Raw genomic sequence first — 25443 nt, 5'->3', positions numbered from 1 at the left:
TTTACGTTTTACTGCGTTGCCTACTGTATTGATATGGATCGGGTATTGGGACAATTAAATTATAATAGATTGGATTGGATCGAATCGGATCGGAATCTGAAAAAGTGTCTCGGCCCATCCCTAATCTAAAAGTACTTCAGACTTTTGGTGGATCCAGAAACTTTTAGGGAAGAAAGAGTGTCTCTGTTTTATGAACCAGAGGTGTTGAGTTTGAAACCTGTGGTTGTTTGTACCTGATGGGACAGATACAATAACAGACACTGCTGAAATGCATTCTGGGGTAAAAAAAAAAAAAAAAAAAAGGATCGAATGTTTTACTTTTTAAGTTACTTGTTCAAGCTCTTTTGGACCCTTCTGTCCCCTGAACGTGGTTCTTTTGAGTCTCCCAGTGAAGGCTGAGTCTATTAGTTGAATAAATAATCACTCAACAGAAAGTAATTAATACATAATTTCTTAAAAAATAAAAATAAAAAACAATTTTGCTTAAAAAAGGTCAAATGTTCAAGGTTCATGGTCAATTTTCGCACACAGATCTCTTAACTTTGACTAACAATCAGCGGGAAACAAAACATGACAAAGCAAAAAAGAGACAAAGTGTTCAGGACAAAAAAAAGGAATAAAAAAATGAAATAACCGGTCAGTAGAAACAAGATAAACACAAGCTGGGAAAGAAATAACATTGACCACAGGCAGCTTCTGTGGAGGCTTTTGCTTTTTGTTGCTGTTTTATGTCTCAGGGTTGCTGCATTTACAGAAGTTTTATAACTATTAAAAACACAAAGTTAAATTCAACATTTTCCACAACAGAATAAACAGAAAGTGGAACAAACCTGCAAACTTTCAAGATCTTTCAAGTCACAAGTCTTAACCCTTCCTACTGTTTTCTGCTTTTTTCATATCAAACTCAGGTTTTACCCATCTTCCTTGCGTATAATCTGTCTTTCAGTTTTCATAATATTCTGCCATTTAAAAGTGAAAAAAAAAAACCGCTAACCAGATTTCTAGAAGCTTTCAGAGATGTCTCTAAGTGTCATCAAAGATTTAAGACACTTAAGGACTTCAGGACCCTTAAATTAATCGTTTTGGGATTATTATTTAAAAGGATCTCAAAGAATTAATCATTGAAGCGAGTGCTTGATAAAATCTCTGAAGTGGGACTCACTGGAAGTTGCTGGGCGTGCCGATGTCCGCCTTGGTCAGCTTCTTCTTCTTGCCTTTGGTCTTCTTGTCCTTCCGGTTCAGCCCGCTGTGGCTCAGCATGTTGTTGAGGTGGTACGGCTGCTGGTGGCTGTGGGAGTTGTGGAATCGGACGTTGTTGATCTCAGGGTTTTTGATGTCCACCGTGGCCATGTGGAGAGCTGGACCTGCACACACAGAGAGGAGAACAAATCAAATTCACACCTTTACATCTTATATCCATGCTTTCTCCAAGATGAGACTCTGGCAAACTTATCATCAACACTTCAGGACTGAAAAGGCTAAAAGAAAACATTACACATTGGAGGTTTCACTTTTTCAAGTTTTTTAAAGACTTTAATAAAAAAAAATCACCACACAGCCTTACAAACGCTTTTTAATTTCAAAGTTTTAAAATGTATACATATATATTGTGTTGTTTACTTCAACATTTGACCAGATTTCCATCTTTGTGTCTTTAACATGACAAACTGACTATCATGGCATCCTTAAGGAGTCACGTTCTGCTTCTTAAGACTGACCCCCATGAAGGGAGACTTCATGCTGTGAGGAACAGATGAGCACGAACCGAAACTTTTCAGCAGCACTCCTGAATTTTAACACACTTTCAGGAGTGAGAAAGCTCCTGATTTTCTGTAATCCACAACCCCTCAGGGATCAATAGTCATGTTTCATGCATCCCTCTGCTCTGATCTTTCATAATGTTTTCATCTCTTCTCCCTCTGCTCCCATCGGTTACTCCTCGATCTCCTCATAATCTCCACAAACCACGGCAGCATCTGACATAACTACTAATCCACCACTAATCCCAGTCCAAATCCCTGGACTACCCACAACACTGGATGTCTATGAACAGGAGCAACAGGCTCCCCGAAAATCCGCCGTCTCCTGAGGACCGAGATGGGCAGCATCCCACTTTCAGGGAGAGCTGGATGGTTCTGAGATTTCAGAATATGCACGCTAGAAAGATGAACCTCTTGTTTATCGGCAGTTTCAAGTTGTTTGGAGAAGAGCAAAGTGCTGTAAAGGCTCAATTCAACAGAGTAAACTGTGCTTGGACATGAAATATGCAGCTGACAGATTTCTGAGTTTGAATAATGACCAGATCTGTCAGCAAACTCAGTTTTCTGCTGCAGAGTTCAGCTCTGCCCTCATACTGATGACAGGTTAGGTCCAGTCTTTCCTGACTTTTTTCACACATCTGGGAAAGCTGAACTGAATTAACCTGATGAGACGGCCGACATCAGGATGTCGCGTTGTCATGATCACTGAGAAGTCTTATCATGGTACTGAACCTGACTCCAATTGTTATTTCTTTTGTCTATGAAATCAAGCTTTTGTGCATGAGGTGAATTTGCAAACAACAGAATTGATTTTGCACGAAATATGTGCACAGATTAGAGCTAGGCAATATATACTCGATATATTGCAGGTTTTTGCATGTGAGATGTATGAAATAACGATATCGCAACCATTGAGTACAAATAGTCATGTTTTCAGACATCGGGAAGCAAATCTCGTCTGTGATGGGCTCGTTTCACTCTGCTGTTCTGCTGGTGCTCGTCTCAAAGCGAGCGGTGCACTCCTCCAGAAAAACTATCTTGTGCATGCATGATTTTGTATTAGGAGAGGAAAAAAGTTGCCTGCTCATCTTATCAGCCGCAGGTTGTGGGTTCTCAGGGCTTGTTTTGTAAAGTTTAGTTGCTTATTTGGGTTTGCTTTGCTGCCTGAAAGATTCCTGCCTGATTTTCTCCACTCTCTACAATGAGAAACAAACGCGGCATGTTCTTAAGTTTCACTTTCACTTTCTACGCACTGGAAATGAAAGTAATATTAAGTCAGATCCAACTTTAGTTCATGTTATTTTCAAAGTGTAATATAATATAATATAATATAATACAATATAAAACAATATAAAACAATATAATATATAATCAGCCAGTTGAATCAATCTGAATAAATTATTTAACTGGAACTGAAAATACGTAAGAACAAAAAGTTTAGAGTAAACAGTTTTCTAAACTTTATCTGACCAAGATTTTCCCCATTTTTTTCACAAATTTAAAAATACAACTGAAAGGTCTACTTTAATCATTATACTTATGTCATTTTATGCATCAAAGGATTGGATTTAACATTAATATAGTGATTTAGAGGAGAAATCAGAATATCAAGATAAATATCGTGCAGCCCTAGCACAGTTCCCCATCTTTACGAGTGGAAAGAGCAAAAAAAAGGACAGTGACGCATTTGCTGAGCGGTGACGTTAAAGGGCGCCCACGTGTTTCCGGGATGGGCCGGTTTGGGTGTCACCTTCTCAGAATAGCAACCACGCAATCTTCACTTGTCGATAAACTCATTTTTTTACTCAATCAAGTCAAGTAAGCAGAAACAAATGAAAAAGCTACGCTTCTTCAGAAGTTGAAATCACAAAATATTCCACGGTGACCACCTGATTCTGGTCTCCATATCCTCTTTTTGCATACCATTTAACCATTTAAGAGTCATCGTCTTTAGCTAGCTGTCTGCTGAACATCAACACAGCTAATTTGACACCAAAACTCAACATCGTGGACATGTTTGCATCTAGAAAACACAGAAACTGAACCAACAATCTGGCTTCCTGAAGAACCCTGAGTTTATTCTGACCAGTAAAATTCCATTATCCAATCACTGTGTTGATATTTTTGCACCCAGTGTACTGGGCTCCCAATAAGCGCTCATTAGCTCTTTACAATTATCTACCTGTCCGGAGATTACAGCAGGTAATAGCAACAGGAAGACCAGATATCTTTAGTAAAGTTGTATGTTTTGGTCCCCAAAGCAACAAGCAAACAGAGTCTCACTATGTGTGAAACATGATGTAAATTTAGCTTATTTAGCTCGATAAGCCACGGGTGTAGACTGTCTAGCTTCAGTAGCTTAGCATGGTTACCAACCCATTGTTTCGGTCCAGATCCACGGCCTCTTCGAATTTTGGTCATTTTTGACTCCAGACAACCAACATGTCCACGCTTCAGGTTTCATTTAGGCAGCAGATGGCGTCACCGATCCCTAATCCATCACTTATTCGGACTACAACAACAAACTGGAAACTCTTGTTTCTGCAGTCACCATCCGCTCAGCGTGTTGTGTTCTCTCTGACAACCACAGCTTGTGTTGAAGGAGCTTCAGCTGGGTTTAAAAGTTCACCCCAGGCACCAAGAGAGTCTGAGGTGATCCCTTGAGTTAAGACACCCCAACAATCTGGGTTATCCCTGAAGTAGCGACACAATCAGCTCATCATTACACAACAGTTTCTATTGATGTCTCAAAGAGGACGAGAACAATGTGACGACAAACGGGGAAGGAAACGAGGACACGCATACTGTACATTTCCCAAATCCAGAGCAACTGCGTCCCACAGTGAAGGCTCATATTTCACAAATGAAATGTCAGAACGAATCTGTGTTGCTGCGGAGGATCTTCCAAGAAAGAACACAGTCACAGATTTGATTGAAGAGTTGGCGGATTTGTTGGATTCATGTTAATCCCGCTCCTCACAGCCGCAGTGTTTGGCAACAGTTGGACTGTTTAATGAAAGCAAACAGACTTTTAGGGAAGACATGCAGACACAGCTGCAGGGTAGACCTAAATTAAAGCTCTGATGCACTTTGTTCCTGGCACTGCTGAGGTGGAGGCAAACAAACAGAGAAAATAGCAATTTGGAAAGTTTTTCAGAGGATACGCGATCTATTTTTACCCAAGAACCCGTCAGATTACAATGATTATTCCAGGCTGCCAGCTTGAAGTTAGCGATTTAAATCATCAGCAGTCGAAAAACAGCAACTAAACTATCACCAGGTCAGTCATCGTACAAAGAACAATGCAAGAGCATCAGCATGGAAGCCTGCAAACCTTACATCCAAGCATTTGTAAATACACTGCATGGGCTGCAAGCTGATCAGCTCCAAGCTCATTTCAGGTAGCAAACCCCCAAGTTTCAGAACAGTCAAGGCTCATGTAATTTCCCCCTGTATTTGTCCTTCTTTTAGTAGACAAAGTGTCAGAAGGGGCTGTAAACTGAGCTACTACTAGCTTGTTTGTGAAAAGCTAGCCAAAACACCAGCTTAAAACCCACATGATTCGGCAACTGGATCCACAAGAAAGTTGAATTTTTTAGTAAAATGGACACAAGGAATCAGAGGAGACTGCAAGCTGAGCTGCCATAACCTTGTTTCTGGTAAACTAGTCAAAATACCACTGAAAATAAGATCTGTGATTAGACCCTTAAAACCAAGATAAAACTTTTTATCTTTCCAGAAACAGCAGTTTTTTAATACTCTTCTTTGAGAGTCACAGGGCATAGGAAGGGGCTGAGAGCTGAGCTGCCACTAGCTCTTTTTCCTTGAAAGAAATTCAAAACAACAGTTTTAAAACAAAAACTTGTGATTTGATCATTTTGAGCTGACTGAAGCTTTTCCCTTCAAAGAAATATCACTCTTTCAATCATCTTTACATGAAAAGGGGAATCAGGAGGGACCATGTGCTGAGCTGTCTCTAGATTGTCGCTTATAAACTATTTTAAATACCCAAGTTTAAAACACAGATCAGACCTGTCAAAGGCCTGGAATGAAGCATACTTTAAGTATAATCCTGTTTATTCAGATGCTCTTCTTTAGTAGACACAGGACATGAGGGAGGCTGAGTGCTGAGCTGCAACTAGCTTCTTCCCAGTAGGCTTATTTCTTTCGGTTTAAACTTTTTGCCTTCACTTGTAGAGATTTCCTTTTCTTATAAAATAATTTTGTTATTGAAACCAGTTAAAGCATCACACAAAGCACTGTCATGCTATACATTAAAACATGGACTCTTTCTGACTTTTTTTGCAAGTTTTTGGGAGCTGGGAGTTAAGCTGATCCAACTTCAGTGCTCTAGCAAACTTCGGTCCTTCATTCTGGTCAATCTTATTTAAGAGGCTAAAAAAGCACTCAGACAGCGCAGACCACCCCCAAGAATATTGTGATTATTACGCAACCCTTTAGTCCTGCTTTGATGTTATACTCCCTTTCAGCAGAATGACTGATACAATTTGGTGTTAGTTGCAGGTTTGTACGATAATTTGTTCCCCGACAGTGTTGAAAATCATGATGACCCAGTACATATTTCATATTCTGGATCTTAGTATCCAGAAAATTACCAGGATCTGGATCGTACTTGAACATCTGCCAGAAATGATGGTGACTTTGTCTTGTATTGTTTTGCAAAGCAATCCGACCATTTATCCTGGAGTTATATACACATATGGTGAAAATGGCCCGATCTCACGATGATAAAAAATCCTTTAAAAATATCCTGGATCCAGACGGTGATCCAGATCCCCTCCAAAATTTAATCACTTCTTCCTTATCTTATTTTGAACATTTTCTGAAAATTTAATCAAGATCCGTTCATTAGTTCTTGAGTTATGTTGGTCACAGACACACAAACTCTACCCAAAACATCACCCTTTGGCGGAGGTAATGACTGATGACATGATGATTTGTGTCTCCAGGAAAATAAATTGCAATGACAACAACCAATTGAAGGTGTTTTTAAAAACGTTACAATTTTTTTCTATGACATACCTCTTAGGCTCTCTATGATCAATCTATCTATTGCTCACAAAAGGAAATTGGTATAATGAGGTGTCCTTTTGTCTCTATTGAATGCTCTTCAGACCAGATGAGGTTAAATTCACTGCAGTTCTGCTGTTGGTCACTTTAGCAACTGGCAACTGTTGCTCAGCATTTCCATCTCCTCGCTATAGGAAGTTCAGGGTTCAATCCCAGGTCCTGCTGTCAACATGCCAAAGTGTCTTTAAGTGAGACACTTCAGTGTGTGAATGGGATTAATTAGCTTTGATGTGCACTTTACAGAAGAGCCTCTCCTCTCAGTGAATGAACGGTTTTACACGCCTTAACAGCAACTCCACTAAGAGGAGCCATCTCAATACGCCTGCTTCAGCATCATCACATATAAACACAGTTTGTTTACTTTTTTTTGGGTTGAAGTGCATCTTACTCTTCTAAAATATCCACACAGCTTACCATGCTCTTTCTGCTATCATACAACTTTACTGCAGGACTAATTTTAGTCATTTAAAACAAATCATGTAAAGGTAATTGCAGGGATTACAGATTAGACCTCAAGTGCATCACAACAACACTGAGCATGTGGTCTACATATGGCACAGATGGACTTCCTGCTGACCAGATTAACCTGCAGCAGACTTCTCTCTGTGTCAGTGTGTGAGTCAGAGTGTCTGTGAAACCGGGCCGCCAACGTGTCAGGAAACACCACAACTCCAGACTCCTGGTATTCCTCATCGAGCCGAGGGAAAAAATAGATGCTGAAAGAGCGAGAAAACTGGTTTTAATCAGCTTCTGGCTTCTGTGTTCAGAGAAAGAGCTGCTCTGGAAAACTACTGTAGAGTCAGTTTTTATAATCTGCAGCCACAGTCAGAAATGAGTTTGTGTGCATCGCTAAACATTTTGTGTTTGCTTTTTTCACAGTTTTATTTAGAAATCAATTTCAGAATATACTTTTTTTGCCGTCTTATGTTGTTGAAGATGTTGCTCTTTGTTATGTTCAGTCTGTGATGCACTTTGTTCTCTTTTGTTTTTAACAAAAGCTGCATGTATATTAGCCTAAAGTTAACACAAATGAAAACTCAATTCAAGGAAACTGTTTTAATTCTTATGTATGACTTTTACACAGTGAGGGCTGCTGGTGTGTTTGCCTGCATGTGAGTTCTTGTGTTGCTGCAGCTGCTGATATTGACTTGAAAATAAAATATCAGATATCGCCCAACACAACAAATTCTGCCTATTTAATTAACAGGTAAAGTAATGAGCTGAAGCTGCATGTATTTTTTACATTTTTTGAGATTTTCTTTGCACAGTTCAGATTAATTTGTCCCATATTTGCTTCTTGTTTGAAGTTAAACTTAAGCAGCACTATGTAAGGTACATGTAGCTGACTACTTAGGGCACATTTACCTAAATAAACTTTTTTTTATTATTTGGGTTTGATTGCTGTACAGTTGCACTTCTTACATGTTCTCTGTAATTTAAGGGTTATGTTTACTATCAGTTATGAAACTAGCCAAATTTACCCTGATTGTGGGTTTTGTTCTGATTTTAGTCAAGATGAGCATCATCCAGCTTCCAAGTAGGATTTATCTTTAGGATTTTTTTTGTTTAAAAACAATTGTCATAAGTACATATACAGTTTCAAGTGTATATTTTTCTGATTTTGCACAAGAAATTAATATTACATATAGGGATTCACGTAAAATCGAAATGTACAATGTTTAGGTACCTAAACACATCCTTGTGACTGTGAGGGAGGGGAAGATTATATATTGAAGAATAATTATGTTAAATTGAAAAAAAATTATACTTAATTCTTAAACAAATTGGTATTTTTTTTTACCACATAAGCACAAAAAAAAGTACAGAAAATTGGTACCGTTAAGTACCAATATCAACTGCCAGGTACCTGGCACCAGTTAAGTATTGTTTCAAATGTGAAAGGTACCCATCCCTAATTACATAACGAATATGATAAGAGTATACACCATAATACAATATGCTACTTCCAATACAGAAGAGAGTTGATGACCTCTGCAACTATGTGAACAACAAAATATCGGTATTGATATTGGCTGATTGAGTTGTTAAATATCTGCATATCAGATATCGGCAAAAAATCCAATATCGTGCACCCCTACTTTCACAGATTTTGAAGAAATTGCAAACAAGAACTGAGCAACAAGTTGGATATCTAAAAGAATCAATAAGAAGAAGACAGAGGCAAGATCAGACTTTAACAGAAATCTGTCTAGGATGCAGCAATCACTAAAGACTGTTGACTGGTGATATTAGCAACTGAAGTGATTCAACTGCTAAGCTGCAGGTATTTCAGAGTTTATTGGATACCTGCAGTGATCACAACTGATAAGAGTCCTCCCTGTCGACAGATTCTGACACAAAGTTTTCTGACTCTACACTCACAAATGTAAATGAAATTGCATCATCTGACAGACTTCTTGTGAATTAAAGATTGCTAACGTTTAAAACCCCTGAAAAATATTCACTGCTCTAACAGAAACATTAACTGTCAACATTTAAAGGAGTATAATGGCGTTTTTAACAGCACAATAAAGCATAGTTTCAGAATTAAAAGCTTTGCAAAGCTAAAAAATAAAGACCCATCAATAAAAAATAATGAGGGAAAAAGTCTCTCAAGGCTGATTTTCTGAACAAAACTATATCTGTGGAATCGGAAATAAAAGTGGAACATACCATTTTTAGGGTCACCTCTCTTCTCTGAAAAAGACAAATTTACAGTTTTAGAACACATTGCCAAAACGACTTCGAGAACAAATGTAAAGGAGGAAATTTGAGAGTTCATGAAGGAAGAGAAGAGGGTGAGCTGCCTTAGTTTAAGTTCAGTTAGTGCAACGGTCACAGCAGTGGGAGAAAGAGCGACGGTTTGAGGCCCGCAGGTTGAAAGATGACAGCGAGGAGTCAGAAAGAAAGTTCAAGAAGTCTTCAGAGTTAGTAGGCGAAGAGGAGGAAAAAGCATCAAAGTTCCGTTCGTGGCATAAAATCCTCCCCCTGAAACACTCAGTGTGTGTAAGTTCAGTTAGCCTTCAGTCCCTGGGTTTGAGAGGTGAGCTTCAAAAGAGCAGCATGCAGAGCGGAGGCTGACTCCAGAGACGTTAGGTACAAAGACAGAAGGATGGTTTCACTTCAGAAGCAGAGAAAGAAAGGACAGCGTCCCAAACTGAACCTCAACTCAAGTCCTCATCATGAAACAGCCGCAAACACTTAACACTTTGACATCTCACTCTCCTCATTTGCCACTTCAGATGCCCCGCTGGCAGCATCTTACGATCACTTGCTCTGAGATGCAGATTAATTGGTTTCAATGGCTTTTTCCCCTCAAATTAAACCTCTTGATTCAGTTTATTACACCCTGAACATCTGATACAGCTGAGCATGAGTAGACAGACCGGTTTGGGACTGAAGCTGAGGTCCTGTTAGTGTGAAAAGTTTTAAGAGTGAAGCCTGAGCACAGATTAGATTAGAAGAAGCAGAAGACAAAGAAGAAGAAGCTCTAAGACTGAACTCACCTGTTTTGCGCTGCCGTCGGTTGAGCAGGTCGTTGATGGCGGCTCTGAATCTTTTTGCTTCTTCTTCACTTGCAAAGTTCAGACCGATCTGACAAGACTGAGCAGAAGAAGGGAGAAAAACCACAATGATTTTAAAAGCAAAGAAACCTCAACCTTTCTTTTTCACCTTTTTTTTAAAGGGGAAAGACAAATTTACTGTACTGCTCATATTTTTACTTTCTGTTTAACGAACATCACCTGTCCGTCAGTTATCTCTTGATACCAGATGATCAGTGGTCAGTTTTCTGCAGTGTTACATGTTGTGTAAACATCAACAAACTCTGATTCTAACCAAGCAACATGTTCTCCATTAGAGGGGGATATAGAGAAAATATGTCAGGATGTTTTTATGACAGGATCAGGATCTGGATTTTATCAGGATTGTTTTTCATATTCAGAATTTTTTGACTTAAAAACATTTTTATCCCCTACCATTTGTTATCATTAGGGGTGCACTGATCACAATTTTCTGATCACTGATCTTTAAAAAGCCTGACCCGCTGATATCGATTTGGGCCATTACTGATTTTTTTTTTTTTTTTTAATTTTTTATTCAATGCAAAATTAAAATGTGTTTTGCAGCTAGACAAAGTTACATTTTTTTTTCAGAAATAAAGAAAAACAGTAAAACAAGTATGACATGTTATTTTCAGACCATTGTTATACAATGTGGTAGAAATAAAAAAAAAATAAAAATAAAAAACTTTTTTGAAAGCAATTTAGAAAAATAAAATAAAGTAAATAAATGAAAAGCAAATTTTGTATCAGAAATTAGAAAGTCGGGGGTAGTTGCATAATAAGAAATTTGCAATTACATTTACATGCATGTCTATGCCCCTTCCCACACAAAATGAAAGAATGAAAAAGTGCAAACAAGTCCAGACCAAATATGTTTCTGTGTAAACTGATGAACTAAAGTATAATTTTGGTAGAGAAAAATGGATAAAAAGTAAAAAAAATAAAAATAAAATAAATAAATAAAAATAAAACAAAATAAAATAAAATAAAACAAAATTAAATTAAATTAAGGGGCCAAAACTGATTTTTATTTTTTTATTTTCTTTTATAACTGGCGGCATAAACCTTCAATGTTCTAATCTCATTTTGTTATAAAACATTGAACACTACCTGTGTAACCATAAACTCTTTAGATCAGGGATCTCAAACTCGTGCCATGGAGGGCCAAGAGGCTGCAGGTTTTCTTTTCAAACCAAAAACTCCACCAGCTGATTCACTGATTAACTTGCCTTTAAGTAGAGAGCAGGGACTAATCAGTGAAATCAGCTGGTGGAGTTTTTGGTTGGAAAGAAAACCTGCAGCCTCTTGACCCTCCATGACACAAGTTTGAGATCCCTGCTTTAGGTCTTAACTTAAACAACCAATAAAGTGTCCTGAGTTTTAGGTCTCAGAGCGAGGAGCAACAATGGCTGGCTGTCAGACCTTCCCGAAGGTATACAAGATCAGTTTCATGTGTGAGGATGGGCCGATCACTGATCACTGAACCCCAAAATTAAAGAAACCGGCACCAATTGGTTGGTGCATGTCTGGTTATCATGCATTCAAACTGTTAATTGGCACTATTTCATAACTTTAATCCAGTCTTATGTCAGTGTCATAATTAATGCATTGAAGATGAAAGCTGGGGCTGTAATCTGTGGAGTGGACTCAATTAAAACTTGTTTATTGATGGAAATGTTTTGCTCTACAGGATAAAATAAGAACCCTCCATCGAAGTGATGTGATTGTAACTGAATCTTCCTTCAAGTTTGGAAATAAAGTCTTGCTCTGAAGGTTTTGAACCTACAGCTGCTTTATGAAAAATAAAATGCTACCTGGAGATCTCATTTTGAGATCCGTTTTATCTCTGCTGCCCTATTTTCGTCCGTTTCCTCCCTCTTTCTAACAGATCCTTCCTCTCAGCTCAGTCAGCAACAGCAGAAACCTATAAAAGTGCTCTGAATCCGCACACTGCTTCACATTCCTGTCTGTATGTAAAACAGGGTGCTATTATCACACCTTATTAAACAGAGTGAGGCCTTATCAGTGAAACGTCTGCACACTTACATCTCCTGCGAATGAGATGAAGTAGGATCTGGCGCTGCTGATGGAGAAGTTGTGGTACAGCTCCTGTTCAAACATGGTTTTCCCTTCCTGCAGAAACACACACACACACACACAGAGGGAGAGGCATCAGAGGAAGATTCCCCTTGAAGATTAAAGAGAAAACATCAGTGACTCTGCAGATTTCCTCCTCGACCACACATAAAAGTCTTCCTTCTCATTGAAGGAGGGCGAGTTTTCAGATTGATTTCCCTCCTTCCAGACGAAAACGGCTCACATTTAAGTGCTTCTACAGAATCAGCTCTTTCTTTAACGCAGCAACAACAGATCTCACTGTTGCTGTTATATTTGGATGATTGCATGACAACTGAGCTCGACTATACAACCAATAATCCCTGCTTTCCTCTTTGACCAGCACAAAAGTCACGTCACATCAATAAAAACAGAATGGCAGGATTTGCAGAATCTAAGCTTCTGCAGGTTTTGCTTTTTTTTTCTGTTTGACGGTTAATTTTGAACACAATCATGCATTTCACAGGCGGTTTGTGCATCAAGCAGTAAACAAACATTAGCTGCTGGTGATCCATTAAAACCTGCACCATTGATTTCCCATTATGTTTAAAGCAGTGTATTAATTTTATCCTTTCGTTCCATGAGAGTCTAAATGCAGTCTGGCCACAACCCAAGCTGAGCAGAGACACAGAGGAGCCAGAGAGAAGGAGAAACATGAACAGGTTTAACAGAAAGAATTTGTGAGGTTTCATCTTATTAGCAGCACAAAGAAACAGTTTTAACATCTATGATACAGATTACTAACCTATGAAGCATATAACTGCCATAACAACACATATAATTCACATGTAACTCTAACAGCTCATTGTTTGAAAGCTTCAATCATACATTCTTCAGTAAAGTACTGTTATAATAGTCTAGAACAGGGGTCTTCAACCTGTGGCTCTGGAGCCTCATGCGGTTCTTAAATCTTTTGCAGTGGCTCCTTGTAGCTTTAAAAAATAATATTAAAAAAATAAAGAGATTTTTTTTTTCTTACACAGGGAAATTGTGATGAGGACACAGACACTTAGTAAATACACAATAATACATTTTGTACTACAAATGCATCACCTCTTAAAGTAAAGTTTTTAATTTTTTTCTGATTTTTTTTTTTGCCATTTTTTGAGGTTTCTTGATTTTTTTATTTTAGTTTTTTGACATTTTTGCAGATTAAGAATAGGAATATAAAATTTTTGATTTTTTTATATAAATACCCTTTTTGGTAATTTTTGGGAAAGTTTCAAAATTTTTTATTTCATGTTTTATCATGCAAATGTATTTATTTGTTCAATTAATTTCCATTTAAATTTAATTACGTAAATTGGCAAATTTATAAAATTTTTGACATTACAATTTTTTCTTCATTGTTAGATTTGCAATTTTTTTTTTAAACTAAGAAATCCCATGTACACCTCTATAGACACAAGAACTTCTCCTTTAGATAATTATTCACTAGATCATACAGAGGAGAGCATGTAGAGAAGAGAAACAGGTCACAGATATTAGGGGCTGAAGGAACAATGTTTAAAGCTCCGTATTTACAAACATTTATCAAAGTTACATGTAAAAAGTTCACTCTGGAAATACTGTTAACAAACCTAATCACTCTAAATAAATATGATTTACGATTAAGTGTGCATTATATATATATGTTTTTTTCCTCTTCATGAGGCATTAACAATGACTGTTGGAAAATAATATTTAAGCAGACAGCGTTTCTCACAGCTTTCTTTAAATGCAATAATAAACTCCTCCTTTTATTACTTTGTCTCAATGAACTTCATATTTTCATATTAAAGGAGCACAACCTTCCACACAACCGTTTCAAAACTAAATACCTGATGATGACCTGCGGTGTCTAACATTTATGTAGTCTTGATTTGAGTGTGCACAGGGGTCATTTAAATTTAAACAGGATGTAGATCTAGTTTAAGTAAACTTTCTCATGTCATTGTCTGCTTTAACCACATTAAACATAAATATCCAACAACAAAATGGGCTTGTAAAAATGTTGTGTGGCTAATAACTCTGGGAAAGCACTAGCCACAGTGGCTGGTGAGCACAAAAGTTAATGTCAAGCCCTGATTGTAACATACAGAATTATGACAATATTGTATTGTTGGGCTGCTGGTGAAGCTCAGTTGTATTACTTTTTGAGCTTTAGCAGCAAAGGTTTTTGCAACTTTTGCAAAAAGATCAGTTAACCTGAGGCTGGCAGGTATCAGTCTTTCTGTTTTAACCTCTTACAGTTTTAAAACAGGATTTGGGCCTGTGGGTTGGTTAACTTCTGAAGTTTTTTTGATCACATTAGCTTTTGTGGGATCTTACGTCTGGGAAGTTGTTGCACAAAACGTTGGGTGTGTGGTAAAGCTGCCTAAAGGTATTACATGTTGTCTGTGTGTGTTTGATCCCAGGATTGTTATTTCAGTCGTGGTTTTAAATTTGGTTAATATCGAAAAGTCGTCTGATGTGTGACTGGTCTTTGTGAACAAGATATTGTCAAACTGACGAACTTCTCCCTCCAGACTCTCTTCAACCATCCTTCCATGTTTAACGACAGTCCGACTCACCTTGATGTCAAACACTCTGATGAAGTAAGACCTCTGTGGGTTATCTTTGACCAGACAGGCCACTCCACAGCACCTCTTCACCCAGCTGCAGCTCCGATCGGCTCCGTACACCTGGACCACCGCCGAACACAGGGTCTGAAACAGAGGACGAAAGACAAAGGACAGGACGGTGAGCATCATCAGCAGCTGCACGGTTCACCAGCAACAAGCACATTTAATCATGTGGATACATTTAATGATCTGATAAATGGGGCAGTGAAATATGCAAAGCTACACAGATATGGTTTCCAGATTTTAGAGACGCATCTGGTTCCTGCAAGCTGTATGTCCTAAACCAGCCGGCAAGGAAGAGGAAATTTACAAGATGCAAAACACATGAGCAAAGATAAGAAATGCTGCACCTGCTAAACTGGTTTAGAAACAAGAGGAAGTCTGTGAAGCAATGGTGAGACCTTCAAAATCAGATTAAAGATGCAAAAACACTTTACAATGTAATCAAGTCTGACATTATTCCTATCACAGGTTTGCTCCTTATTGACGTCTTGATAAGGCGAGGTTTGACGCAGGACTGGACTAGAAAAGACCCATTATGTGGGAATCTGATTGTTTATTCTGCAACCCTTACATCACTTATTAAAATATTTTATCAAACAACACCGTCGTCCCTGGAGCCGTATCTGTAGAGTGACTTAAAAACAGGCAGATGATTCAACAGCATGAGGTTCAACAAGAGGTCGGATCATTAGCAGCTCGTCATGACACATCATTAACTAGTTTTCAAAATAAAAGTAGGAGCTTTATAATTAAGATTTGCCTTCAGTGAACCTCAAGCTGGCTGCTGCAGATTAAAAATCCTGACAGATCTGGAATGAGGTTTAATCACACACCTCAGAAGAACACAGAGGACTATTTATATCACACTTCATGCAGACTCACTACGTCTGCTGAGAGTTGTGTTCGCAAAGCAGTAACGTGGAGGTCACAGGTAAACAAAACATGGCAAAAATGTCCCATCGTGTCCCAAAACGTCAGAGTGTTTCAGAGTATTTCATCCTCATTGCTACAAGGAGACAGGCTGTCTGAAAACTGTAATTACAAAGTTTGTACAGGTGAACTTGTTTTCAGGGCTCACTAGATGTCCGTCTCCTTTTTTTGTCTTCTTTCAAAAAGGTTCTGATTTCGTTTTTGTGGCTTTCTATAGAGGACAGAACAGTTTGTTTAGTTTGCTTGAAAATCCATGAAATTTCTCCAATTTACATTCAAAACCTTAAAGTGATACTCCAGGATGGAACAAGTTGGGTCCTATCACAAGGTTTAGAGCAGAAAATACCCCTACAGCAGTGTTTTTGTGCAGCAGAAGCCCAGGGCGCACGCACCAAACACCCCCTCCCTGCTCCTCTGCAGGTTTCCTCTGCACTCAGACGGGGCCATATTTTACTTGACCAAAAACACACAAAAATAAACTGACTCCCACCAAAAAACTCTGATATCGGTCTGCATTCACGCTTTACTTAGAGAATTTTCAGCACGTTACTTTCACACAAAAACACAGCTAAACAAGGCTCTAGTTCTCATTGTGTCGTAAAACGGCACTATCTCCGCTGCAGAGCCACAGCTGGCTACGAGGCGCTCGCTGCTTAGTGTATCAGTCCGCGCTGGGCGTGCTAGATATAAACAAACGCAGGTAGTCTGCCTGGACGAAGAGACACGATGAGAACTAGAACCTTATTTAGCGGTGTTTTTGTGTGAAAGTAATGTGCTGAAAATTCTCTAAATAAAGCGTGAATGCAGACAAATATCAGATTTTTTGGTGGGAGTCAGTTTATTTGTGCTTTTGGTCAAGTAAAATATGGCCCCGTCTGAGTGCGTCTGAGTACCGACCAAATTTTGTCAAAAGTACCGGGTATAAATTCATGTAGAGTCAAAAGGTACCATGTTTAGGTACCTTAATGCATCCTTGTGACTGTGAGGGAGTAGAAGAGTAGTTGATTTTCCATGCTGGACATAAACACAGCATTTCAAAGTTATATATTAAAGAATATATTTGTAAAATTGTAAAAAAAAAAAAAAAAAAGAATATTTTATTATTAAACAAATTGATATTTTTACCACATTAACACAAAAAAAAAAACAAAAATTGGCTCCGTTGAGTACCGATACCAATTGCCAGGTACTGGGCATCGGTACCATATCGTTTTAAATGTGTAAGGTACCCATCCCTAGGTATCAGCGCCGATCCAGCATTTTTCAAAGCATTTTTAACACTTATGGCTCAAATAAATATTAACCATCAGTAAGTCCATATGCACTCGTTTTTGTTTTACTCAAAACATTACCAGTCTTATCCCACAGTAGAGCATGCAGGTTATTATTTATCACTGGTATCGGATCAGGATCGGTATCGGTCGATACCAAAAGCCCAGGTATCAGAAACGGGACCAGAAAAGCTGGATCAGTGCATCCCTAGCTCTGATCAGTGGATTTGAACTGCTACCACCTAATCTAAGATGCAAGGTCTAAGGTTTGAAGCACTCATAAGAATACCAGTCAATTCTATATTTAAGTTAATGGGGAAAAAAAACAGTTAAGGCTAACTTCCACTAGGTCTGTGTTTGGTTCATCTCCACTCTGCTCCTTCTCAGCTCCAGCAATCTGAGAGTTTTGCTGCAATCACACAACACGTTCTAATTTTGTCAACTCTAGAGTCAGAAGGTCAGAGGTCTTAAGAGGCCACTGATGACAACATAGATGAGGAGAAGCTCATGGTGAGGGCACTGATTCAGTAATTATCCTGGGAAATCCTCAGTCACGTGACGCCAGCTGTGTCTCTGAAAACAGCCGTTTGGTGTTGATTGATGAGAGGAGACAGACCAAGCACAGTTAACCTGTCTCCTCCTGCTTCTGCAAATCTGATTGGCTGTTTGAATTGGCTGTTGAACCCCTCATATCAAATTTGATTGCTTAGATCCGTGAGTGACGAGTTCACAAGGTGTTGAAAGGCCTCAAGACTGGATCTGTGAAACCTCCTTGAGAAGAATAATCTGAGCTTAACAAAATATCAACTTGAATAGAGTTTCTGGAGGATTCTGAGGGGTGAATCAGGTTTATTTGGCCCCACATTTCAGTACTCGAGGTCTGCAGGAAAGAGACTCAAACAAAGAGAGGCATGGTCTCTTTCTTTCTGACAGATTTTAGTCTGGAGCTGCAGACCTCTTCATGTTTTGTGGGATATTTGCCTGGAGTCTGGTCTGTAGCAGAAAAACACATGGTCAGATGAATTTAGGTCATGTGACTAATTCGGCAGTCCTCTTTTAGGGAGCTAAAAACGCTCTTTTCCATCACATCTGTACATTTAGGATCATAGTCCTGCTCTGTAATAAGAATCTGAGGAAACTATGTGTGTAAATTTTTTCATGACATACTCTGAGTGATTTCTTGAACCTTTTCACTTCAAATCCATCGTGTTTGGCTTCTTTCCACTGAGTGTAACCTTCATCTATGCCTGACGGGAAACAGACTCCAGCTGCTGTCCTCAGCACTGTCCTGTCCTCCGACTGTTCTGGTTTGTGGTTTTCGAGCTTTCTGCGTTAAATCCTCTGCCAGGACAAAGTAACTCCAGCCGCCGGGGGAGGAAAGAGGAAATGCCGCAGGGCCGTTTTTCCTCCTCTGTGATTTATGACAGTAGGTCAGAGGAGCGACGGGAAACACTTTTCACCATGAAATCCCCACTCAGCACCACACCGGAGAGGTCAGGGGTTGGTTGTTAAAAGCCTCATTTCAGTCCTGTTAGTTCTCACTGAGGAGGAGTGTGAGAGGATGAAGACAGAGGACTCAGTGGAGGTGAAATCAGCTGGAACATTAGCATCCGATAGCCACAGCCCAAAGGATTTTGCATTTTTAGCTGGTGTATGAAATCACTGGTGATCATTCCTAAACCATTCATCAGTCCGCACATCAGTCTTTTCTCCAAACGCTTCAGGTTTGACTGAGTCCTTCACTTTTGTGCTGAGTCATTCATCAATCTGAGAGGAAATCTTTGCTCCTCTTGTTAATTAAATTCATTGCTTACACCTACAAAAAGGAAGTATGAGGCTTTAAAAACTCTTACATGCAACAGACATGGTAGAAAGTCTGATCTAGGTTTTAAGATCTTGGTACAACTTTCTGTATCAGTCAGATGATTTCTTGACAAGACTGGACTCAAGATATATCGTCAACCCTTAGGCCAGCAAGGGGAATATTTTACTTCTACCTAATATTCTGAAAAGAATCTATGTTTATCTGACACAGCTACTAAGAATGAGATTAATAAACTTGCTATTGAGCCTACACATTCCCACACTTTAGTCGAGAGTATCTTATCCACCATTTATCCTAAGGAAGAATGAATAATGACATTCAGAGTCAACATGTGGTCACTGGTGTGCATAATCCAGACAGTTTCTGACGAGGTCCATGTAGCTTAAAGTGATACTCAAGTTGGGTCCTATCACAAGGTTTAGGGCAGAAATTACCCCTACAGCAGTGTTTTTGTGCAGCAGAAGCCCAGAGCGCTCGCACCAAACACCCCCTCCCTGCTCCTCTGCCGGTTTCCTCTGCACTCAGATGGGGCCATATTTTACTTGACCAAAAACACAAATAAACGGACTCCCACCGAAAAAATCTGATATAGGTCTGCATTCATGCTTTATTTAGAGAATTTTCAGCGCATCACTTTCACACAAAAACACCGCTAAATGAGGCTCTAGTTCTCATCGTGTCGTAAAACAGCGCTACCTCCGCTGCAGAGCCACAGCTGGCTACAAGGCGCTCGCCACTTTGTGTATCAGTCCGTGCGCGCGCGATGCGCCAGATATAAACAAACGCAGGTCGTCTGCCAGGACGAAAAGACACGTCTGTTTATTTGTGTCTTTGGTCAAGTAATATATGGCCCCGTCTGAGTGCAGAGGAAACCGGCAGAGGAGCAGGGAGGGGGTGTTTGGTGCGAGCGCCCTGGGCTTCTGCTGCACAAAAACACTGCTGTAGGGGTAATTTCTGCCCTAAACCTTGTGATAGGACCCAACTTGTTCCATATCACTTTAAGTCACATGAGGACTTGACATCACCACAAAGTTGTTAACAAATAAACAAGCAGCAGCAGCAACAAGAACAGTTTCATGCTAAATGATCAGTATCTGTTCCCTGATATGAAGTTTTTAGACCCACAAGGATCCACAGCAAAATCTACTGGACAATAAGTTATTGGTCTTCAATTTTTGGAAAATGCTGAGGTGGGTCCTTCAGAGACTCAAGTTTTGAACCTCAATCCCTTGTTATCAAGTTTGCCTCACTGGTTATGGTGGTAAGAAAAATGACGGCTCAGTTTAAGGGTCCCAAAGTGTAGAAGTTCAAGTGTGAGGCAGAAACTACCTCAGTTGAGCCATCAAAATCTGCCATGAAATAGTAAAATCAGTATTTTAATTATCTTCTAAAATTAGCTTGTGCTGCACATTAACAAACTGAGCAGGCAAAACAAACGCACCCGGGGGAAAGTCAACTGCCAAATCCAGTTAGTTAGCTATTCTGCTTTTCGCCATCTCTCTAAATGACACAAAGCAGCCTGCAAACATCCCTGCAAACACTTTTGTCAGGTTAGAGTTTTGACCTTCCTTTTTCAACGGCAACACAAAGTATTTAGCAGTGAACAAATGTTGAATAAAAAATAGCAGAAGTTTTCACCCTGATTTTATTTTAGAGGTTTTGTTGTGGTGTAGGTGAAGCTGAATCCAACTGTAAACATCAAACATCCAAACTATCCAACCCAGTGCTTCCCAAAAACTTTTCATGTAATCTGCCTCCAGATAAATCCACCACAATCTCCTCAAAGCTGGATTAGCAAATTAGCCGCATAACTATAGGATGCTTACATGTTACGTTTTTGAGCGTTTGCTTTTTTCTAAATAGGAAACTGACTTTTACAACTGTCCTGTCTCTACATGCAAGACTATCACTTTATTTTCAGATTCAATCAACATCATTACATTTGGCTTCACTGTGGTCTCAAATAACAGTCTAACTTTCTAATCCTGCTTTGTGAGTTACCCCCAACCCCCCGAACAAACCCCCATCTGTGCATTAGTGAGAGAAGACATGGAGTCCAAACAAATTTATTTGAATGCTGCGTTTTAGGCTTAAGATTTTGGTGTAGGTCTTACAGGACATTTGGGAAAGGATGGCTTTACATTCAATACTAACCAGACATGCTCTGTTGGCTTTTGATGCACAAGAATTTGATGAAGAGTTCAGGTACAAACTAGGCCTGTCACGATAATCAATAAATCAATGAACAGAACGATAAATAAAAACGACCTTGGTAAGTTTGCCAGCCTCGATAAACTGACACGTGCATGCATGTTTGTTTTCTTCCTCTCTTTTGACCAAAGAGGCTGAATGAGAAGATGGCTCACTACGTCTATCTTTCCTAACATCGGGGTGCATAGGTTCTATAGCGGATTTAGCGGATTTATAGCAGAGTGAGCATCTGTCAAAAATGCGATCTTTGGGGTGAAGACGGGGCTGCTCGTGCGTACACACGGAGAGAGCTGAAGCAAGCGTCCTGAGGGGTAAGGAGGAAACACACTAATATGAGTGATGGCACGAAAGATACGGTTCTTAAGCCGCCTGCCACAGTCCCAGAGTGGGAATATTTTGTTTTTTATCAGAATGAACAAAGTGTGAGTTCATGAACACCAACGAGCTGATATGTCGCATTTGTTTGAAAATAGTGGCGACGAAGAAGAAGAAGAGGGAGGTGCAGCGGAGCCTTGTTCTTTGACAATCTGCTCTTACTGAGGCTTTTGGTCGGCAAAGTAAGTAGAAATAAAAGCGCCAAATGGTGGCGCTCAAAGACAGCTACATTGCCAAAGAAATGAAAGCCAGAAACGTTAAAAATGTCTGACAGACAGTTCGGATTGACTGGGAAAAGTACATGTTACAAACAATTCAGGAACTGTTTAAACTCCCTTTTATATAGGCTATAGTTTTTATTGTTGTGGGGTTTTTTTGTTTTGTTTCGTTCTTTTCTTTAGAGACAGGATCTATGTTTTATTGTTTTTGATTAATATTAATTATTTTCATTGACATGTATTTTTTTCTAAAAGAGAGTCCATTTCATTTTCATTGTATTTTTTTCTCTTTCTTGTTTGTTAAATTTATTATATTTTTTGTTTAATTTATTTTATTCAAAAGATCCTGACATTTTAATTACAGTTAAATACTCTTAAGAAATTAAAGTTTCTTGCTTTTGATACGGTGTACTCACTTTATTATCCCATTTATCATAATTACATTAATGAAAAAATGGGAAAAAATCAAAATAATATTGACAATAATATCGTTTATCTGCAATTATATTTCGAAAAAATTACATCCAGCAAAATTTGTTATCGTGACAGGCCTAGTACAAACCAAATCCTTCAGGTCAGCACAAATCCATGCAACAAGTCAGAGTTACTTTGAACTGACTGCTCTGACCTCTGTGCTCGCGTGTTTCCTCCCTGCATGTAGAAACTTCCTGCAGTCTACTCTGCAGGCCGAACTCTGGAAGCAGCTGCGACTGACATAAAAACCTGCTGAGCTGTCCTGGAACCATCTCATTACATCAGCAACCACATTTTATGAGTTTCTGACCTGATCTGATAAATCCTGCGTCAGATACCATGTGGTAAACAACATCAAGGATTAAACCACGCCAGCGCATCAGCATCCAGGTGTTGTTGGTTTCTACATGAAAAAGTCTCTTTAATTAAAAGTGTCTGAAGCTGAGTGAAGTGGCCCTGAGGTGACCGAGTGGCATCAGTGATAACAGCTGGTTACATCTGATAAGTATGAAAAGGATGGGAGGCTTCCTGTCCTGTCTGCATATGTCAAGAAAACAAACGACCAAGCTTGATGAAAGTGAAGGACACACTTCCAAACAACAACCCTGATCAGACTGAGCATCACACACTGAGGGAAATCTGAACTATTTTTGCATCATGTTAAATTCATTAAAGGAGCATGAAACGGCCCAACAGCTCTGGCTTTCTAGCCCCAGTTCAAGGCTTTATTGATCAGAGAATCATGGTTTGCTGATTCGACTGTAGTTAGCAGTGAGTGTGGATGAAGCCAACTCTTTTGAACATTTGAAGGTGTTTCATGCAGAAACTGGGACAGAATCCTTTAGAGAGGTGTAGCTGTGTTTCTTTATCCTTAGCTATTTTCATTTTAGGTGATGATAAAACCATCTATCCAGCCTTAAAGTTACTTGAGTGTTACTACGGTTTAAAGCTTGTTCCTTTGGTCTATTAGGAAATTCTTAGCTTTTGATCTTGATATTTAATTATCTTATATTTGAATATTGTTATATATTAGTTTAGGGAGAGTCAATTATTTAGGGTTAGAGAGTCAAGTATAGAAGGACCTTCTAAAAAAATAATTTTGAGACAGCCAAAAATCAAGTATCGTTACTTTTGATACCTTCCACTATCATCTTTTGTTCTTTTTAGACTTAATTTGTCAGTTATCTGTATTTCAGTGCAGTACTTCTGAACATTTCATCGTATTATGTCCCCAAATAACATGGCAACTTGCTTACATTTTCGAATTTATTTAAATGACAAACAATACATATTGTCCCTTTTTTTAAATAGGGACTTGAACAGTTCATTTTTGAGACCATTAACAAAATGAACTTGCACATATCACTAGTTCTATGAATCATAGGGATTAACATCCATCTCCTTGGATTTACAAATATGGACACATAATAGCTAAATACATTTTAAAACAAATAATAATCCATTTGTTCCAAATACTTTACATTTAATATTTTATCATCTATATAATTGGATGTTTTCCCTCTTTTACGGTTTGGATTATGTTAGTGTCCGATACTAAAATAGCAACGTCATCCTCCTGACTATGGGCATTCGATTGTCTTGTCAGAACCAAAGTTTGATACTTTAATGTAAAAATAAAACTGGGATTTAAACAGATTTCTCTTCCAATAAGTATGACTGTGTCACTACTTCCAAACCTTGAATATGTTGCTCTGAGGAAAGTAATCCTGCACTAAAACAATCAAGAAATCATTATTGATATTGTAAAAACTCACAACACTCCCTAAAAATGGACAGATTCAGCCCAAACTTTGCATTATTCTTTACCTTCTATGGGACTTGTGTCCTTTTCAGTTAATAATGCATTATAGTGCATTATTTCCAAACAAGTGATCAACTGTCATAGACTAACTGTATCATGATGTCGTTATTTTGTCAGGTTACAATGAAATTCCTGTTTGTCAGAAATGTTCAAGATTGCTATTGAACAGAACACTCGTTTCCAACTTGTTTAAATCCGGTTTGTTAGTTCATATTATGGTTTTAACAGAATTATTTGTAGGGAACCCAGCACCTGCATCGTCTACACATATGGTCCATATAATAACGCCCAGATTTTGCCTTAGTCTGTGGTCGTATATTGGGATAATGCGCAAAACCTTGGCTTCATAGTTAAGGTCGACTTATCTTTAAACGATTGTAAATTTCTGTCAAACCGTTTACACGTCAGTGAGTCTGCAGGGTCACCGATTTTGTTGCAGCACCGGGCCCCAGGGTGAAACGCCAATGCGGTTTCCAGAAAGTATCTGCTGCCTCATATCAGCTGAAAAGGGTTAATTGAACAGACAAGCATGGGGTAGTACTTTTAGTGACGCCTAACCCAATGCACCAGCACCTTCTTTGGACCTGCAGGTGGTAAACAAACTGGGAAACTTACGGCGCATTTTCTGCCCAGGTAGCCGAAGAGGCACTCGTTCTCCTGCGGGGTCAGCAGGATGGAGCCCACGTTGGCAGACCTGCGTGGCGGGGGGTGGCTGTTCATGGCTCTGGATTATTCTAGTTTACTCCGAAACGATGCGGTTATCCTTGAAAAGGAGTCAGCAAACACTTGTAATTACAGAAAATCCATGCGGGCTCCGGTTGCTGTGGCCTGCAACCGGATCATCTCCGCTGAGTCTGACTCCGTGCTGGAGGGCGGAGGAGGTCGGGGGTGTTTTCAGGCGTGCTCCTGATAAATTAAGATCCTTATCGTCTCCTGTAAGTGTTAAAACGAAAAATTAAGTCTCACTTCGCGTCAGAACTCAGATAAACGTTCAACTTTCATTCGGAAACTCCAGCAGCTGCAGCATCGATGCGTACATCCAACATGGCAGCAAGACGGAGCGGACCACTTTAAAGAGAGGCGAGAGGGGGGTGTCGGGATGAACAAACTGCCATCTTATCCCATTAAATATGGATTAAATGGTTGACTTGCTAACATGTTCGTTAAATATTACATTAAAGA

At 39.1% G+C, this 25443-nt stretch overlaps 1 protein-coding gene across 2 annotated transcripts in view; it reads right to left on the bottom strand.

Annotated features, from left to right (window-relative positions):
- Positions 1-25443, bottom strand: part of wasla (WASP like actin nucleation promoting factor a) — a 32604-nt gene extending 7161 nt beyond the window's left edge. Inside the window, exons 1-6 of one of the 2 annotated variants that reach the window (XM_074678385.1) lie at positions 24877-25443; positions 15082-15216; positions 12461-12547; positions 10358-10454; positions 9525-9548; positions 1163-1364 (exon numbers count right to left, since the gene is read on the bottom strand). In XM_074678385.1, the coding sequence (XP_074534486.1) occupies positions 1163-1364; positions 9525-9548; positions 10358-10454; positions 12461-12547; positions 15082-15216; positions 24877-24981 (650 nt within the window). In that variant the 5' untranslated portion in view covers positions 24982-25443. The remainder of the gene's footprint in view (positions 1-1162; positions 1365-9524; positions 9549-10357; positions 10455-12460; positions 12548-15081; positions 15217-24876) is intronic. The other variant, XM_074678386.1, reaches the window with a different exon arrangement.

The sequence above is a fragment of the Halichoeres trimaculatus genome, unplaced genomic scaffold, assembly GCF_033239565.1.
Source record: "Halichoeres trimaculatus isolate MK-OKI-2021-1 unplaced genomic scaffold, fHalTri1.1 fHalTri1_scaffold_10, whole genome shotgun sequence".
Lineage (NCBI taxonomy): Eukaryota > Metazoa > Chordata > Actinopteri > Labriformes > Labridae > Halichoeres > Halichoeres trimaculatus.
Note: the sequence above shows the minus strand (reverse complement) of the source record. Positions and strands in the feature narration are given on the sequence as shown.